The 20,135-nt window shown below is 47.2% G+C and overlaps 1 protein-coding gene across 2 annotated transcripts; it reads right to left on the bottom strand.

The window, feature by feature from the left end:
• Positions 1-7,983: 7,983 nt before the first annotated feature.
• On the bottom strand, positions 7,984-11,556 carry LOC123085936 (lysine-rich arabinogalactan protein 19). Of its 2 annotated transcripts, XM_044507645.1 has the most exons (4): positions 10,743-11,556; positions 10,358-10,672; positions 9,506-9,599; positions 7,984-8,228 (listed from the first exon to the last, which is right to left on the bottom strand). In XM_044507645.1, the coding sequence occupies exons 1-3, from the start codon at positions 11,132-11,134 to the stop codon at positions 9,578-9,580; spliced, it is 729 nt and encodes a 242-aa protein (XP_044363580.1). In that variant the 5' UTR covers positions 11,135-11,556; the 3' UTR covers positions 7,984-8,228; positions 9,506-9,577. The 2 variants fall into 2 exon arrangements, with proteins under 2 accessions (XP_044363580.1, XP_044363581.1); XM_044507646.1 differs by lacking the exons at positions 7,984-8,228; positions 9,506-9,599 and having other exon boundaries at positions 10,190-10,672; positions 10,743-11,158; positions 11,239-11,556.
• Positions 11,557-20,135: the final 8,579 nt, after the last annotated feature.

Genomic DNA, 20,135 nt, shown 5'->3' with positions numbered 1-20,135 from the left:
AATCAAGGTCCGACTACGGAACCAAAATAAAAGAAGAACCCCAAATGCGACAAGGTCCCCGATCGACCCCAACTGGGCTCCACTACTGATCAACTGGAAGCAGAACAACATAAAGGACAAGATCTTCATCGAGCTCCTCCTTGAGCTTAGTTGCGTCATATGCATGGTTCCACGACACCTGCAAGCTGGTTTTGGAAGTATCTGTGAGTCACGGGGACTCAGCAATCTCGCACCCTCGCGATCAAGACTATTTAAGCTTATGGGTAAGGTAAATGTATGAGGTGGAGCTGCAGCAAGCGACTAGCAAATATGGTGGCTAACCTGTTCGCAAAAGAGAGAGAGAAGAGAAGGCAAAGCACGAATGAAGAACCATGATCAAAAAGTGATCCTATAGCAACCTACGCCAAGCATAACTCCAACACCGTGTTCACTTCCTGGACTCCGCCGGAAAGAGACCATCACGGTTACACACGCGGTTGATGTGTTTTAATTAAGGTCAACTTCAGGTTTTCTACAACCGGACATTAACAAATTCCCATCTGCCCATAACCACGGGCACGGCTTTCGAAAGTTCAAATCTCTGCAGGGGAGTCCCAACTTAGCCCATGACAAGCTCTCACGGTCAACGAAGGATATACCTTCTCCCAAGACATTCCGATCAGACTCGGTATCCCGGTTCTACAAGACAACTTCGACAAGTTAAAACAAATCCAGCAACAATGCCCGAATGTGCCGACAAATCCCGATAGGAGCTGCACATATCTCGTTCTCAAGGCACACTCAGATGAGACTAGCTACGAGTAAAACCAAACCTCAAGTTTCCCCGAGGTTGCCCCGCAGGCAGCTCAGTTCGGACCAACACTCAGAGGAGCACTGGCCCGGGCGGGGGGGTTAAAATAAAGATGACCCTCGAGAGAGCGACTCCCAAGGGAAAAGTAGGTGGTGGTGAGGAAAATGGTAAAACCAAGGTTGGGCATTGCTGGAGAGTTTTATTCAAGGCGAACTGTCAAGGGGTTCCCATTATAGCCCAACCGCGTAAGGAACGCAAAATCCGGGAACATAACACCGATATGACGGAAACTAGGGCGGCAAGAGTGGAACAAAACACCAGGCATAAGGCCGAGCCTTCCACCCTTTACCAAGTATATAGATGCATTAATTAAATAAGATATATTGTGATATCCCAACAAGTAAACATGTTCCAACAAGGAACAACATGTCCATGTTCCAACAAGGAACAAACTTCAATCTTCACCTGCAACTAACAATGCTATAAGAGGGGATGAGCAAAGCGGTAACATAGCCAAACAACGGTTTGCTAGGACAAGGTGGGTTAGAGGCTTGGTTCAACAATATGGGAGGCATGATAAGCAAGCGGTAGGTATCGCAACATAGGCATAGCAAAAGAGCGAGCAACTAGCAAGCAAAGATAGAAGGGATTTTGAGGGTATGGTCATCTTGCCTGAAATCCTGCAAGGAAGAAGAACGAGTCCATGAAGAAGACAAACGGACGTAGACGAACGAGTCCTCACAATCACGATGTTATCAGAACCAACCCGAAGAAGCAACACCGGAAAGAAGCAAACAACATAGTAAACAACCACCACATAAACATGGCATGATGCACAACCAAGTTTGATGCATGTCCGGTTTAATGATTCATGGCATGGCAAAGTGCACAAGCAAAACTACATGGTAAGTGGAGCTCAATATGCAACGAGTTGCATAGTGACGAAACTCCACAACAAGTTATTTAGTTCGATCTCGTTTATGTACCCAACAATATTAAATGTTGATTAACATGGCAAGAGGTGAAGCAAATGAAAACTACCTATCTAGGCAAGGTTAAATGAGGCCGGAACAACAAACAACAAGTCCGGAAACTCCGCATGTGCATATTTTGGTTATGGTACTGTTCTGCCCTAAACACAATTTTATAGTTGTTAAACATGCAAGAAGAGTGCACCATGTTAAACTATGCAAAATTCTACCCCATTTACATATAAAGTTTGTTAAATTCGGAGCTACGGTTATTTAGTTATGAAATAAATCATTTTAGCAAGTTATTTAAGCAAATTTAAACAAACAGCATTTTAAACATTTTAAACATGGATCAAAATGACATATTACGAAACTAGATGAAATTCTAGTCATGTTTCATATATAAATCATTTTAAACCGATGCACGGTTGTTAAGTTATTATATGCATGATGTATGAGGGCTTTTCTGTAAAACTGCAAACTCCTGGATAAATAGACAAATTCACAGGGCATGAAAAAAACATAGGCAGGCTGAATCTGGGCGGATTTGGGAGCTGCTCACAATGGGCCTTCGAGGCCTTGGGCCCAGTTCGACGGTGAACCAGGGAGGCTGGCGCGCTGGGCCAGGGCGTTGCAATCCATCGATGAAAAGTCAACGGGGAAGGAACAGGCGAGCGGGCAAGCGGGCACCTCGCCCTGTTCTTGTCAGAAAGCAGAGCCACGGCAGGGACTTGACGAAGGCGGCGCGACGAGGGACTTGTGCGGGCGAGGGCAAGCAGGAACCGGTCGAGGACGGCGGAACTGAGCGCGGGGAGGTGCCTGGGTTCAATTCCGGCAACGGGAGTCGCGGATTGGATCTCGGAACGGTCGGCGCGCGATGAGCTCCTACAGGACACGGGCATGAGAAAAAGTCAGGGAGGAAGAGAGGGAAAGGGAAGGAGGAGCAGGGGCGCATGGCGACCTGCGGAGCTCCGGCGAGGTCCACACTGGAAGAGGTCTGCAGCGAGGCAGCAGGGTCGAGCAGGAGGAGGCTCTCGGGCTCCTCCCGAGGCTGCAGTCGCTCGAGCGAAGCGGCGGCGGTGGTCTTGGTGAAGCAGGGAACTCCAGGACGAGCGGGACGCGGGAATGGACGGTGCAAACTCCTCGGGGCTCCGACGACGCAGATGAGGCAGGGGGTCGACGCGGGGTTGCGGGCACGGGGTGACTCGGCCTCGGGAACCAGAGGAGGCGCGTCCGACGACAGGCTCGCGGTCGCGAGGAGAGAAGGATGACGAGGTGAGGTGGGCCGCGGGGAGGTCGGGGACGGCGGGGCCCTCGTGCGGTGCTGACGATGGAGGCGAGCTCCATGGCAGAGGGCGCGACGGCAGTCTCCTGCAGAGAGAGAGAGATGTGAGGGAGAGACAGGGGAAGGGGGTGGACAAGAAGGAAAGAGCGGGGAAACGCAGCGGGCCTCGGTTTCTGCCACTGTTCACCGGCAGCGACTGGATCGGGGTGAGCTTGCTCCGGCGAGATGCGTGCAGAGGAGGCGGGGGTCGAGAGGCACGGGAGGTGACAAGGCGGCGGCAACTCTCTCGATCCCTTCGGGGAACAAAGCAGGAGGAGGGGGCTCGTTGGTTGAACGGGATGGATCCCGATGGAGAGGCTAAGTGGAAGGAGAGGTGACTGGCTCGGGTTGGTGTGGTGGTGAAAGCGAGGAGGGGATTTGGATCGGCGATGAACCTGAGGAGGAAGAGACAAGAGGAGTGGCGGCGGCTTGGGGGATGGATGGGACACCTCCTAAAAATTAGGGTTTGTGTCTGGTTATATAGTGAGTGGGCTATATGCAGACTAATGGAAGCCCTTCGATCTATCAGACGGCTGAGAAAATATAGGTTAGGAAGTCCTAACAAGGAAAAGGTGATGTTTTGTAGATGTTTGAGGATGATCCGGACACAACGGTGGCGACAATCCGGGTCGGGTCCGGGACAGCTTTTTTGACGCGCGCGCGAGGGGTGTTTGATGCACTGAGCAGAGAGGGTTTCGGACCGTGCGGTCGCATCGGACAACTCCGGAAGCGAAGAGGGGAAGGAGGATGGACTAGGTGGGCTGTGGCGAGACTGCGAGGGGGAGAAGAGAGAGGGAGGGCCCGGCATCTGTTTCCGGAGACCGAAAACGTCCGACGTTAGACCGGCTATAATGCCGCTATAGTTAATCGTTGGGGCATCAAACGGACTCCTAACGCGATGAAACTTGACAGGCGGTCTATCTACACTATAATAAGACCGCACGCCAACTTTCAACCCATTCCGAGAACATTTTCCGGCCACTTATAAAATAATATTTCGGACATGCCGCGGGAGCGTGCAAGTGTGTCTGGGCTCAGAACGGACAATAGAGAGAACGAGGAGGCCGGGACGCATGGAAGTTTCGAAAACATGATGATGCAATGCACATGATGACATGACAAGATGCGACACGCAAGCAAATGACTAGGCAACAACAACGAAACACCGGAAGACACCTGACACAACGGTCTCGGGGCACCACAACACTCCACCACTACGAGAGGATCTCATCCCGAGATCTAGAATGGCACCGGAGGGAAAACAGAAGAGAAAGAGAAGAGGTAAATCTAAGTTGCTCCTTTGACAAACGAGTGAAACCAAAGAACCTTTAGATGTTGAACAAATTTAAGGAAAAAAATGCAACGGAGATGAACGAAGTTGAAAACACTTCGTTAAGACAAAGGAAAAGAAAGAACCAATTCGGATAGCACTTCGGTTGAGAAGGGATGCAAGACTTGATAAGGCGAAGAGAACTTGAGCAAAGGGCACAACACTACGGTTAAAAGGATAAGCATGAAAAGTTCATGATCTTGGTAACTTGAGATGAAAAGAGAAATGAGAAACATCACAATACCTCCGGAAGAAAAGAGAGGATGGAATGGAATGAATGGAGGAGTAACAATACCTTCTACCCCAAAATGAGCTTGCCAAAGCATCTTTAGGAGAAGGTTCGAACGGAGTTGTTGGAAAAATCAACAACGAAAAGGATAAGCTTGATATGGTCTTATGGAATACATCTCAAATTATGAGGTGAAATTCTGCCACTAACGAAACAAAAGATTGGATTGACGTCAACGAGGAGACGAGAAACTTATTTCACCGGGAGGATAAATGAGAACTTGGATCATTTATAAGCACCGTAAATAGCAACAATCCTTAGGGAAAGCTTTAGGTGAATTATAACCCAAGATAGCTCCAACGAAGAGGTTGATGGATTTAAAATATCCCATTCTTAACAACCTGTGAATCATGAAACATGAACTCAACTTATCAAGAATGACATAATACCATCTCAAGAAGATAAGAGAGAACAAATGCACTCCAGATTGCAAGAAGAATAAAGCTTGAGCTTCTTAGAAGAGAATCTCGATGAAAAACATGGAGAAGGAATTAAATCCTTGATGGAACATTATGTCGAACCTCCATGAAGAACTCCGGTAACGAAAGGATGATCAAAACGGAATGAAGGAGAAGTTGAAAACACAAGTTGAACCCTTGCAATGATTAGATGGATCTTCGTGACGATATAGTTGAGAGGGCTTGGAACTCCGGTAAAAGAAAAGATGAAACATATGAAACCGAGAATTTGATGAGCCTCCGAAATAAGGAGTTAATCACTTGGATGAAAGAAGAATACGAATTGCATTATACTTATCCTTCACCAATTTAGATTGATGACAAGCAACGGATTTGGCATACTACTTATTCTCGTAGAAAAAATTAAGAGAGGTATATTATAAATTTGAGAAGGTCTTCGATGATCCACCGGTAGAATCTAAACAACGAATGAACTGATATGATAAAGAAGGAAGAGAAATCCTGAACGAACCACCGTAAGAATTGAAAATGAACAATGAAAAATATAAAGAAACACCGGGAAGAATTAAAAAAACGACTAAAACATGAAGAAACACCGGGAAGAGTTAGCCATTAAACGAAGTTGCTTGAGAGAATTTAGATCCATGAGAACGAAGAGATTACGAGCTGATTAGAGCATCCTTGATTTAAGCACCGGTATGATTTAGAGTATGAGAGCTAAAAGCTGGAATGAATAAATCTTAGATGGTGGGCTCCGGATAATCAAACTGAAAAGACTCCTGAATTACTCTGGATGGGTGAAAAGAAATTCTCACAACCGAAACAATTATGGGAGAATGGCAGAGAATGGGGCAAGATTTAAAAGAAACTCTTCTTCGGCCTTCAAAATCTGAGAATGACGATGAGAAACACCACCAAATTGTTGAGACACTCCAGAATGATTAAAAGAGGAGAGGTTGAGCCAACGATGAAAAGAATTTGAAAGAATTTGGAGAAAACATATGACTGATGATGAATCATTCTTACGTCAAACTTTGAAAAAAAATTGAGGATAGCTCTGGGAAAATAAGAAGAGTTAGGTAAGATCTTGGAAAAAGATCTGTGGCTTAGGGCCCACTCAAAAGATACACCGTAGAACGATTACTAGAAACTGAGATTGCACCGGTTGAATTAAATGGCTAGAATGAGATAACAACCTCCAAAGATCTTTAACGGATGCAGAGTGGAAAACACGAATCTCCGAGATATCTAGAGCACTCCGGAACAATTGAATAGCGAGAAGTGGATGGTAATGAGGTGCACCGGCATGATAAAATATTTGAAACAAGAAAAGTAATATGATCAACACTAAAAAAACTTGAATTGAAACCACCGGAGAAGAAAAAGAACGAAGAATGATGAGCTTGAAGCTCCATTAGAAGCTTCATGAGAATCACCGGATAAGAACATTGACGAGAAAAGGATGGAGAAACTTCACAAGAGTAAAAGATACTTGATTAAGAAATCTGAGTCCTTGAAGAAATAAGGGTGGGAGGGCGGGAAAACAAAGACAACTTGAAGACGGATGAAGCAAACACCGTTGAGAAGAACTGATACTCGAGCTTGCGGATGTTGAAAATGGACGAATCCACTTGAAGAGAAAACACGTCGGTTGAAAAGGATTGACATGACAATCTCGATTATCATGAGCATTGGTATTCACATCGGAGTATGAGAACACCGTTTAGAGAAGGTATGGAGTCAATACTTGACACTGAAGCAACTCGAATAACACAACTCAAAACAAAACAAAGGATTGGCATGCAAAATAAGCCGGAAAAAACATATGATAGAGATTTCGTCTGAAGTTTTCGTGGTGGGGCCTACACGGGCTCGATCGTACAGCACCATCATGTACAAGGCAATGCACATGACATACGAAGCGTCCCCGAGTCGGCATAGCCAAGGACTCTTTAAGACACAACGAGACCACTGTAAAACCAACCGTGAATAGGCGGACAACTAGACGTAGAACCCCAATTTCATATCATACATCTGTCGGAAAGATATCCTACGAGCTACTTGAATTCCCACCTATGAAACTCCCGAACCTTTCCGGTTATGCAATCAGGTGTTGGGGATACAGGGGAAGCATAATATCTCACCCAAAACTAGCAAATCCTACATCCAGTTGCATCCATCCTTCAACACATAACCAAGAAACCTTTAGAAATCGTTTACCTCAACCTTTGAAAAGCATCCGTTATACGAGTTATGGAAATACTCCCAAACTCCCGCCCCAGTACTGGGTGGCGTCGAGGTTATCTCACCAACAACTACATAAAAGAGATTTTCAATGTCGGCGAAACTAAAGTCAGGTATTCCAGAACTGCAACGATAAAATTGTGACGACAACACCTCGGAGCTCAACTCCCCCGGACACTGCCACAACCCCTAAATGACAGGAGGCACCCAGAACAATGTTCTCGTCACAAATCGATCGGAACGATTCCAAGATACCCGCGTGATCCTAAAAAAATTTAGTGAAATTTGAGAAGAGAAGAGTCAAAACTGTACGTCAGGATGCCTTACCAGAGTGATGAAGGGACTGGGGAGTAAAAAGAATTCCTAAACTCTCCGATATATAATTCCTAGATGACTCAAAAAAATTTCTAGACTCAACTCGTCCGCTAATTCGATCAAGCAGTGGGGGCTCCTAAGGTCGGGGAAGGCTCTGATACCAACTTGTAACGCCCTCGATGCGGCTATATCTCCCACGTGTCGAAGCACGACTTTGAGGCATAACCGCATTAAAAGCAATGTTGCAAGTGAGGTAATGTTCACACAACCCATGTAATACATAAGGGAAATAGATACATAGTTGGATCACAATCGTCACTTCACACAAATACATGAATAAAGCATTACAACATCCAAATACAATCAAGGTCCGACTACGGAACCAAAATAAAAGAAGAACCCCAAATGCGACAAGGTCCCCGATCGACCCCAACTGGGCTCCACTACTGATCAACTGGAAGCAGAACAACATAAAGGACAAGATCTTCATCGAGCTCCTCCTTGAGCTTAGTTGCGTCATATGCATGGTTCCACGACACCTGCAAGCTAGTTTTGGAAGTATCTGTGAGTCACGGGGACTCAGCAATCTCGCACCCTCGCGATCAAGACTATTTAAGCTTATGGGTAAGGTAAATGTATGAGGTGGAGCTGCAGCAAGCGACTAGCAAATATGGTGGCTAACCTGTTCGCAAAAGAGAGAGAGAAGAGAAGGCAAAGCACGAATGAAGAACCATGATCAAAAAGTGATCCTATAGCAACCTACGCCAAGCATAACTCCAACACCGTGTTCACTTCCTGGACTCCGCCGGAAAGAGACCATCACGGTTACACACGCGGTTGATGTGTTTTAATTAAGGTCAACTTCAGGTTTTCTACAACCGGACATTAACAAATTCCCATCTGCCCATAACCACGGGCACGGCTTTCGAAAGTTCAAATCTCTGCAGGGGAGTCCCAACTTAGCCCATGACAAGCTCTCACGGTCAACGAAGGATATACCTTCTCCCAAGACATTCCGATCAGACTCGGTATCCCGGTTCTACAAGACAACTTCGACAAGTTAAAACAAATCCAGCAACAATGCCCGAATGTGCCGACAAATCCCGATAGGAGCTGCACATATCTCGTTCTCAAGGCACACTCAGATGAGACTAGCTACGAGTAAAACCAAACCTCAAGTTTCCCCGAGGTTGCCCCGCAGGCAGCTCAGTTCGGACCAACACTCAGAGGAGCACTGGCCCGGGCGGGGGGGTTAAAATAAAGATGACCCTCGAGAGAGCGACTCCCAAGGGAAAAGTAGGTGGTGGTGAGGAAAATGGTAAAACCAAGGTTGGGCATTGCTGGAGAGTTTTATTCAAGGCGAACTGTCAAGGGGTTCCCATTATAGCCCAACCGCGTAAGGAACGCAAAATCCGGGAACATAACACCGATATGACGGAAACTAGGGCGGCAAGAGTGGAACAAAACACCAGGCATAAGGCCGAGCCTTCCACCCTTTACCAAGTATATAGATGCATTAATTAAATAAGATATATTGTGATATCCCAACAAGTAAACATGTTCCAACAAGGAACAACATGTCCATGTTCCAACAAGGAACAAACTTCAATCTTCACCTGCAACTAACAATGCTATAAGAGGGGATGAGCAAAGCGGTAACATAGCCAAACAACGGTTTGCTAGGACAAGGTGGGTTAGAGGCTTGGTTCAACAATATGGGAGGCATGATAAGCAAGCGGTAGGTATCGCAACATAGGCATAGCAAAAGAGCGAGCAACTAGCAAGCAAAGATAGAAGTGATTTCGAGGGTATGGTCATCTTGCCTGAAATCCCGCAAGGAAGAAGAACGAGTCAATGAAGAAGACAAACGGACGTAGACGAACGAGTCCTCACAATCACGATGTTATCAGAACCAACCCGAAGAAGCAACACCGGAAAGAAGCAAACAACATAGTAAACAACCACCACATAAACATCGCATGATGCACAACCAAGTTTGATGCATGTCCGGTTTAATGATTCATGGCATGGCAAAGTGCACAAGCAAAACTACATGGTAAGTGGAGCTCAATATGCAACGAGTTGCATAGTGACGAAACTCCACAACAAGTTATTTAGTTCGATCTTGTTTACGTACCCAACAATATTAAATGTTGCTTAACATGGCAAGAGGTGAAGCAAATGAAAACTACCTATCTAGGCGAGGTTAAATGAGGCCGGAACAACAAACAACAAGTCCGGAAACTCCTCATGTGCATATTTTGATTATGGTACTGTTCTGCCCTAAACACAATTTTATAGTTGTTAAACATGCAAGAAGAGTGCACCATGTTAAACTATGCAAAATTCTACCCCATTTACATATAAAGTTTGTTAAATTCGGAGCTACGGTTATTTAGTTATGAAATAAATCATTTTAGCAAGTTATTTAAGAAAATTTAAACAAACAACATTTTAAACATGGATGAAAATGACATATTACGAAACTAGATGAAATTCTAGTCATGTTTCATATATAAGTCATTTTAAACCGATGCACGGTTGTTAAGTTATTATATGCATGATGTATGAGGGCTTTTCTGTAAAACTGCAAACTCCTGGATAAATAGACAAATTCACAGGGCACGAAAAAAATATAGGCAGGCTGAATCTGGGCGGATTTGGGAGCTGCTCACAATGGGCCTTTGAGGCCTTGGGCCCAGTTCGACGGTGAACTAGGGAGGCTGGCGCGATGGGCCTGGGCGCTGCAATCCATTGATGAAAAGTCAACGGGGAAGGAACAGGCGAGCGGGCACCTCGCCCTGTTCTCGTCAGAAAGTAGAGCCACGGCAGGGACTTGACGACGGCGGCGCGACGAGGGACTTGTGTGGGCGAGGGCGAGCAGGAACCGGTCGAGGACGGCGGAACTGAGCGCGGGGAGGTGCCTGGGTTCAATTCCGGCAAGGGGAGTCGCGGATTGGAGCTCGGAACGGTCGGCGCGCGATGTGCTCCTGCAGGACACGGGCATGAGAAAAAGTCAGGGAGGAAGAGAGGGAAAGGGAAGGAGGAGCAGGGGCGCACGGCGACTTGCGGAGCTCCGGCGAGGTCCACACTGGAAGAGGTCCGCAGCGAGGCAGCAGGGTCGAGCAGGAGGAGGCTCTCGGGCTCCTCCCGAGGCTGCGGTCGCTCGAGCGAAGCAGCGGCAGTGGTCCTGGCGAAGAAGGGAACTCCGGGACGAGCGGGATGCAGGAATGGACGGCGCAAACTCCTCGGGGCTCCGACGACGCAGATGAGGCAGGAGGTCGACGCGGGGTTGCGGGCACGGGGCGACTCGGCCTCGGGAACCAGAGGAGGCGCGTCCGAGGACAGGCTCGCGGTCGCGAGGAGACGAGGATGATGAGGTGAGGTGGGCCGCGGGGAGGTCGGGGACGGTGGGGCCCTCGGGCGGTGCTGACTATGGAGGCGAGCTCCATGGCAGAGGGCGCGACGGCAGTCTCCTGCAGAGAGAGAGAGATGTGAGGGAGAGACAGGGGGAAGGGGAAGGATGAGAAGGAAATAGCGGGGAAACGCAGCGGGCCTCGGTTGCTGCCGCTGTTCACCGGCAGCGACTGGATCGGGGTGAGCTTGCTCCGGTGAGATGCGTGCAGAGGAGGCGGGGGTCGAGAGGCGCGGGAGGTGACAAGGCGGCGGCAACTCTCTCGATCCCTTCGGGGAACAAAGCAGGAGGAGGGGGCTCGTTGGTTGGACGGGATGGATCCCGATGGAGAGGCTAAGTGGAAGGAGAGGTGATTGGCTCGGGTTGGTGTGGTGGTGAAAGCGAGGAGGGGATTTGGATCGGGGATGAACCCGAGGAGGAAGAGACAGGAGGAGTGGCGGCGGCTTGGGGGATGGATGGGACACCTCCTAAAAATTAGGGTTTGTGTCTAGTTATATAGTGAGTGGGTCTATATGCAGACTAATGGAAGCCCTTCGATCTAAATCAGACGGCTGAGAAAATATAGGTTAGGAAGTCCTAACAAGGAAACGATGACGTTTTGTAGATGTTTGGGGATGATCCGGACACAACGGTGGCGACAGTCCGGGTCGGGTCCGGGACAGCTTTTCGGACACGCGCGCGAGGGGGGTTTGATGCACTGAGCAGAGAGGGTTTCGGACCGTGCGGTCGCATCGGACAACTCCGGAAGCGAAGAGGGGAAGGAGGATGGACTAGGTGGGTTGTGGCGAGACTGCGAGGGGGAGAAGAGAGAGGGAGGGCCCGGCATCTGTTTCCGGAGACCGAAAACGTCCGACGTTAGACCGGCTATAATGCCGCTATAGTTAATCATTGGGGCGTCAAATGGACTCCGAACGCGATGAAACTTGACAGGCGGTCTATCTACACTATAATAAGACCGCACGCCAACTTTCAACCCATTCCGAGAACATTTTCCGGCCAGTTATAAAATAATATTTCGGACATGCCGCGGGCGCGTGCAAGTGTGTCTGGGCTCAGAACGGACAATAGAGAGAACGAGGAGGCCGGGACGCATGCAAGTTTCGAAAACATGATGATGTAATGCACATGATGACATGACAAGATGCGGCACGCAAGCAAATGACAAGGCAACAACAACGAAAGAACGGAAGACACCTGGCACAACGGTCTCGGGGCGTTACATAGGATATGCCAGCGGGAGTGGTATATGGCAGCGGTGGCAGGATATGGCAGCGGTGGTAGGATATGGCAGCGGTGGTAGGATATGGTAGTGGTGGTGATATATGGCAACAACGATGAAGATGGTGCGGCGGCAGCATGACAAACTGTGACAGATCTCAAAACTTTAAAGGACTAGCCGCTAAGATCAGCAACTAGACACGACAATGCAAAGGCAAATTCAACAAAGCAAAACCCTAAAAAGATTATGCAAAGGCTCAGATTGGTTCGGATATGATAAAATAACCCTATTTTTGGTTTTTTCATGGACTATAGGTATGAAAAAAAACTCGATCTAAACTACGAAAAACTATAAAACCTCACCGAGCAACCTGGAAATCTGATACCACTTGATAGAGGCGGGGGAGTCCCGATGTTTCAATGAGATAGCTATCGTTTTCTGTGGGAGTTGACCTTGACGATTCGACTATGAACGTGCGAGACATCACACCTTGGCAATCGCTAAACCAACTTCCGAGGGGTTATTGACCACGCCGGAGCACGATTAACCTGACCACGAGGGTCTATTTCCTACAACTAAACGAAGAACAAGCAAGAAACAAAGATTGCAATCTGGATATTGCGAATATAAGATGAAAGCTTTATTGATCAAGGTGGGGTTCTGTGACCTCTTTGTCTGGTCGTTGAACACAAACGAAGTACGCAAAGTTGCAGCTATGGCAAACTTTTAATCTATACAAAGCCCACAATCTAAACGATGCCCTAAGGGCTGTATATATGGAGGAACGAGGGGGGAATTTCGTGGCCTTTGGAGGAGGGGTTCAAAACCAACCCTAACTCTTGTTTCCCCACACATACGGACTCTAAAAACAGCCTATAATCAAGTATTTCGAAATGACATGGGCTTGGCCCAAAAATAAGGTGACGCGGCACCTAGAATAGCCTCTGGACGAAATTTATGAAGTGGCATCTTTTATATTTCGTCCAAGGCTTCATGCACTCATTATGGTGGCTTCAAAGTCCTGGAATCATCAAAGTCCTGGTTGGGGCACTTTTGAGGTTCTTTTTGTCGGATTGAATATTAGGAATCTAAAGTTGTTTGATGCATATCGTATATTGACCCACGGATACTTGTGGTGATATTGGAGTATCTAGGTGACATTAGGGTTGATTGATGTGTATCATATGGTGTTATTTTAGTACGAACTCTAGGGTTGTTTGTGACACTTATAGGAATAGCTCAAAAGATAGATCAGACAGAATAACTTTGAGGTGATTTCGTACCCTACAAGCAATTTCATCTTATGTTCTTCACGATAAGAACATTGGAGTGAATCTTTGTCGCACGTCGAGGGATTGTCATATGATTTAATTATGTTATCATTGTTGAGAGACTTTGCACTAGTGAAAGTGTGAACCCTAGGCCTTGTTTTCAAGCATTACAAATACCATTTTTGCTCACTTTTACTACTTGCTACCTTGTTGTTTTTATATTTTCATATTACAAAAACCTATATCTATGTCGGTGTACAAAACTAGGGGCACATTTTTGTACCCCTTTACCTGTGCACGGGCAGTCAGAGCTGCGCCCATGACCACGCCGAGCAGAGCAAGGGAGGTAAGCCAAGGTAAGATCGAAGCCCAAGACAAAGCAAAGCAACAACAAGGACCAAGGCCACAAAGATCAGATGGGCAAAGCAGGTTTCCCCGGCAAGGACCCTTGCTGGGGCAGCCTCAGCGGCCCCAGCAAGACCCTTGCCGGGGCAGCCTCAGCGGCCCCGGCAAGACCCTTGCCGGGGCAGCTCGCCCACGCCAGCCGAGCGAGCCACCCTCGAGCCCACCAACACTAGTCAAATGCATTGGACAGGGCTCGGGAGGCACCTCTGTGGTGGCATGCAGATCTTCGTGAAGACAAAGAATAGTCAAGGTCAAATGAGGATTGGAAGGCAGCCATCCTCACCAAAGAAACCCACAATACCCCCAGCAAGATCCTTGCCGGGGACGCCTGCACACCACGGCAAGACCCTTCCCGGGCCACACGGCAAGGCCCTCGCCAAGCGCACCAGCAGGGCCACCGTCAGGCCCACACCAGCCAAGTCTCCTCTGCCGTTCGCATGCAGCTGCCGACCCAACCAGCTGGGCAGGCACCTGCATGGCAACATGTAGCCCTTTGTGGAGACTCCACCACCGTGCCACCTCAGCTGCCTGCCTACCTACATGGCGCCGCATGCATCGCTGGCCATGGTGCGTGTCGAAGCTTGGAGGAGCGGCGACGGATAGGATGGGCCTCGCCCCCGCCCCCGATAAAGTGGAGGGACACCTAAGTCTCGCATTTAATGTGCTTTGTCCTGTAATACCAGGATAACCTCGCAATACTATTGCCCTTCCACCTCCTATGTGCCACTGTGGCAACCCCTTTTTCTATGAAAGGAGGCCCAAGGCGACGAGGAGAGGGATTCAGCTTTTGGAGCTCGTTACACCCCGTAGCTAGTTCAAGAACTCAGAATACATCAACCAAAGCAGGACTAGGGTTTTACGCATCCTCGCGGCCCGAACCTAGGTAAACGAACCGCGTGCTCTCTATTAGACCCGCTCTTCTCTCAACCCCGCGCCCCGCAACCGCATTAGGGATTCTTGTGATCCCATAGGTGTCGTTTCCCACCGACAATCTACTATCCATATTACACTTGTATCACCATTCTTTGTCGAACTAGTGCACCTATACAATTTACCATTGTATTGGGTGCGTTGGGGACACAAGAGACTCTTTGTTATCTGGTTGGAGAGTTGTTTGAGAGAGACCATCTTCATCCTACACCTCCCACTGATCGATAAACCTTAGGTCATCCACTTGAGGGAAATTGCTACTTTCCTACAAAACTCTGCACTTGGAGGCCCAACAAAAGTCTACAAGAAAAAAGGTTGCGTATTAGACATCAGCCCCTACCTGGCGCGCCAAATGTTGTAGGGTGAAACCCTAAGATGGATCTTTTCACACTTGGAGGGGAAAAGGGAGATGAACACCAAGAACACAAAGAGGAAATCACTCCAACAAGACCAAATTACACATCCACTAGAATAGCAAACCCAAGATCCACAAGTTCACAAACACAATCAAAGGAAAGATACAATGATAGAGTTCTTCTCACTCCTAAGAGATGACGTCTTGAAGGTAGTCTTCTCCTTCTGGAAGGCTTTGAAATCCACAAGGATTCTTCCCTAAAGTGGTCTTGATCCACAAGAGGGAAGGTAGAAGGAGAAAAGCTCACAAATATCTCATCTAATACTTTGCTAACCCTAAACATGGTCCTAGGTACGACTTATATAGCCTTGGGGTCGAAGTAGATGAAAAGGAGGGTGAAGAGGCAATCTCAGTCGGCCATCCTGGGAGGCCTGTGGGCACGGGGTAAGTTGGGACCGTGCGCACAAGGGCCCTGTGTGCATCGTACATGCCAGTGCGCATGGGGTGTTACAACCATAGCTCCCTGTGTAGCCCATGGGCACAGGGTCTTGGGTGGCCGTGCGCACAGGGTCGCCTCGGACCTTTTGTCTAGATTCATGGGGACTCCTTCTTCGTCCTTGGCGACTTGCGGTGCTTCTCCTTGGACTTGGTGGTGCTCCTTAGCGGCGTGGTGTTGCTCCTCTTCGTACCTAATGAGGCATAGAGTATCTTGGTGAGGTAGCAACCAAGTTCCGTTTGTGTCCTTATGCATGTCAAGTAGGAAGGATTTCACCTGAGTTTCCAATGCACATGCTCTAGCTCTTGTCATAGGTCCACATGGGACTTGAAGTGTTGGTGTAGAGTCCATGGGGATGATGGAAGGATGCTCCGCATCATCTCCCCCCCCCCCTTCAGAGAGATCCGTTCTCGAATCGAGATCTTCATCAACATGGTACTTGGCCAAGTCTTTGGCATTGAAGGTGTCGCTTACATTGTACTTGTCGCATGGGATGTCAATCTTGTAAGCGTTGTCGTTGTAGCTACTAGCACCTTGAATGGTCCGTCGGCTCATGGTAGTAGGTTTGACTTACGTTCATTGGGGAAACGGTCCTTGCGGATATGTAGCCATACAAGATCGCCCGGTTGGAACACCATCGGTGTCTTGTTGATGTTGAGCTTGGTAGGGATGCGACGTACTTGACGCTCGATCATTGCCCTTGTATCTTTGTGCTTTTTCTTGAGAAAACTTGCCCTTGCACTTGCATCCATGTTTGCGCATTCTTGGAGTGAAAGAGGTAGAATGTCCAATGGGGACAATGGGTTGAAGTCGTAGACAACCTCAAAGGGGGACTTGCCAGTAGTAGTGTGTTGAGCTTGAGCGTACTCGGCGATGAGTAAGCACTCCTCCCACTCTTTGATGTTCTTCTTGATTAACACGCATAGGAGAGTAGATAGTGTCTGGTTGGTGACTTCCGTTTGGCCATCGGTTTGAGGATGATAGGTCGTTGAGAATAGAAGCTTGATGCCGAGCTTGGCGCAAATGGTCTTCCAAAAGTAGCTTAAGAACTTGACGTCTCAGTCCGACACAATGGTCCTTGGCACTCCATGCAACCTCAAGATTTCCCTACAAAAAAGATTAGCAACATGTGAAGCCTCGCCTATCTTGTTGCATGGTATGAAATGTGCCATTTTCGAGAATTGGTCCACAACAACACAGACGGAATCCTTTCCATTGCGAGTTATAGGAAAGCCAAGCGCTAAATCCATACTCCCATGGTTGATATGGAATTGGAAGGGGCATATTTAAACCATGAGATTGGGCTTTGGACTTAGCTTTGCGACATGTAGAGCATTTGTTGGTGAAGCATGCCACGTCGCGGAACATCTTTGGCCAAAAGTACTTGAAGGAGAGTGTGGCGAAGGTCTTGTCGCGTCTGAAATGTCCCATGAGTCCACCTCCGTGAGCCTCTTGCAAAAACAACAAACGAAGAGAAGACTCGGGTATACAAAGTGTGTTAGCACGCATAATGTAGCCATCTTTGAGATAAAATTTCTCCCAACAAGTGTTAGTAAGACATTTGGCATACGGAAGTGCAAAAGAAAGATCATTCACATAAAGATCTTTAATATGCTCAAAGCCAATCACATTTAACTCTAGTTGATTAACAAGCATGCATATGCGGGAAAGAGCATCCGCCACAACATTTGCTTTGCCCTTAATGTACTTGATCACATAAGAAAAGACTCAATAAATTCACTCCATTTATCATGTCATTTATTCAACTTAGTTTGACTTTTTAGGTACTTAAGTGTCTCATGATTGGTATGTATGACAAATTCATGTGGGTGAACATAATGCTCCCAAACATGCAATACTCACACTAAAGCATATAATTCCTTGTCATATATAGGATAGTTAAGTTGAGCACCGGAAAGTTTTTTGCTAAAGTATGCAACGGATCACTTTTCTTGCATCAAAACTCCACCAATTCCATTAATTCTAGCATCACAATGGACCTCAAAAGTTTTGGTGAAATCGGGTAAGCAAAGATTTGAGCTCATCAAAAGCGGTAGATTCAGTTGGTCCCCAAACAAAAGGTGCATTTTTCTTACTCAAAGCATGCAATGGTGCGGCAATAGTGCTAAATTCTTTCACAAAGAGACGATAAAAACCCTGCTAGACCAAGGAAACTACGCACTTGTTGCAAATTAGTGGGTTGGGACCAAGTTTTAATTGCTTCAATTTTGGACTCATTTACATGAACTCCCTTGGAAGATACAACAAAGCCCAAAAAAACGATCTTGTCAACACCAAAAGTGCATTTATCCATATTAGCATAGAGACATTCTTTTCGAAGCATATGGAAAATGGGCCTTATATGATTCACATGAAAAACATAAGAATGTCGTCAAAGTAGACCACAACAAACAAACCAATGTAAGGGCGAAGCACATAATGCATGAGACGCATGAAAGTACCGGGTGCTTCTGATAAACCCATAGGCATAACTAACCACTCATATAATCCAAACTTTGTTTTGAAAGCGGTTTTCCATTCATCACCCTCTTGTATGCGGATTTAATAGTAACCACTTTTAAGATCAATTTTTGAGAAAATAGTGGCACCGCTAAGCTCATCTAGCATATCATCAAGGAGTGGAATGGGATGCCTATAGAGAACGGTGATAGCATTGATAGGTCTACAATTGGAACACATGCAAAAGCTGCCGTCTCTTTTTGGCACAATAATGACCGGTACGGAACAAGGACTCAAACATTCGCACACATGCCCATGGTATATGAGATGTTGTACTTTCCTTTATATTTCTTTGGTTTCTTTGGGGTTGACGCGGTACGGTGATTTGTTAGGAAGGGGTGCACCGGGATGAGGTCGATCCGATGTTCGATGCCACGTAGGGGAGGAAGACCGGAAGGTAGCTCATCGGGAAAGACATCCTCGAATTCCTGCAACAGATTAACCACACTATAGGAAGAGGATTAGGAGTGTTAGACTTTTCCACCGCATCTTTGCATATTAGGACATAGTGGATGACACTCGATGAGTTCTCACACACTTCTCTCATCTCTCTTTTTGTAGTAAGGAGGATTAAATTTTTCTATCATGGCGAAGGGTCGCTCAATTTTGGCTTGTGGTGCTCACTTTCTTTTTGGTGGTTCACTCTCTCACTAGTCTCTCCATGATGTGTGGATGCTTGCTTGTCGGGAATCACTTGGCTTGGAGAGATAGGTCATAGCATGTACTCCATTCCTTTCATCTTGAAGCTATAGTGGTTTGTTCTCCCATTGTGGATGACACCACGGTCGAATTGCCAACGTCTTCCCAAGAGAAGATGGCACATGGACATAGGAACCACTTCGCACTCAATGGTGTCCTCGTAGGCGCCGATCTTGAAAGAAACATGCACGGTGTGCTGCACTTGAATTGTGCCTGAGTCACTTATCCATTGAACCATGTAGGGCGAGGGTGCTTCTTATTGACCAATTGCAGCTTGCAACATAGCTCTTCACTTGCCAAGTTATGGCAACTCCCTCCGTCGATGATTACTTTCACGGAGTGCCCATTGATGCCGGCCTTGGTGTGGAAGATGTGACACATTTGGTCTTCGTCTTGTTGGTATTGGAGTGTTAAGACATTGGAGACCATGAGAGCAGGACTTGAATCATTGTCGCAATAGACATGAGCATCTTCTTCTTGATTCACTTGACGGTGCATGGCGACGTGCTCGATAGCTTCCATCTCGTCTTCACACATGGAGTCGTATGTGCCATCATCATTGGCGATCATTATTCGCTTGTTGATGCATTGAAAATACTTGTGTCCATGGCCACCACATGTGAAACACTTGAGATAACTTGTCTTGACGGGATCGTCCGGTGGTGCCGAAGAAGAAGTCTTGTTCTTGTAGGTGCTTGCCAGAGGACGAGAGGAGGAAGGCGTCACTTTCTTGAAACTTGACTTGTCGCCGGTACTACGTGATGCTCTAGTCGAGGTAGGAGGTGTCGAAGTCGAAGTAGGAGTAGCTTGAGTGTATGAGCCGTAGGTCTTGGATGAGTACTTGGTGTACTTGAAGTCTTCTTGTAATTTTCATTCCGCCATGGTCGCTTGATGAACTAGCTCGAGAAGGTTGGAGTAGGGTTGGAAATCGACAATCTTCCGTATTGGGTGGTTGTGGCCATTCAAGAAGCGTGCCATTATTTGCTCATCTTCTTCTTTGACACTGGCTCATATCATGGCAATCTCCATTTATTGATAGTATTCTTCAACCGTCTTCGTGCCTTGCTTGAGGAGTTGAAGCTTCTTGAAGAGATCTCGTGTGTAGTGGGTAGGCACGGAGTGTGCTCGCATGGCGTCTTTCAT

Source organism: Triticum aestivum, chromosome 4A, assembly GCF_018294505.1.
Source record: "Triticum aestivum cultivar Chinese Spring chromosome 4A, IWGSC CS RefSeq v2.1, whole genome shotgun sequence".
In the NCBI taxonomy this organism is placed as follows: Eukaryota; Viridiplantae; Streptophyta; class Magnoliopsida; order Poales; family Poaceae; genus Triticum; species Triticum aestivum.
Note: the sequence above shows the minus strand (reverse complement) of the source record. Positions and strands in the feature narration are given on the sequence as shown.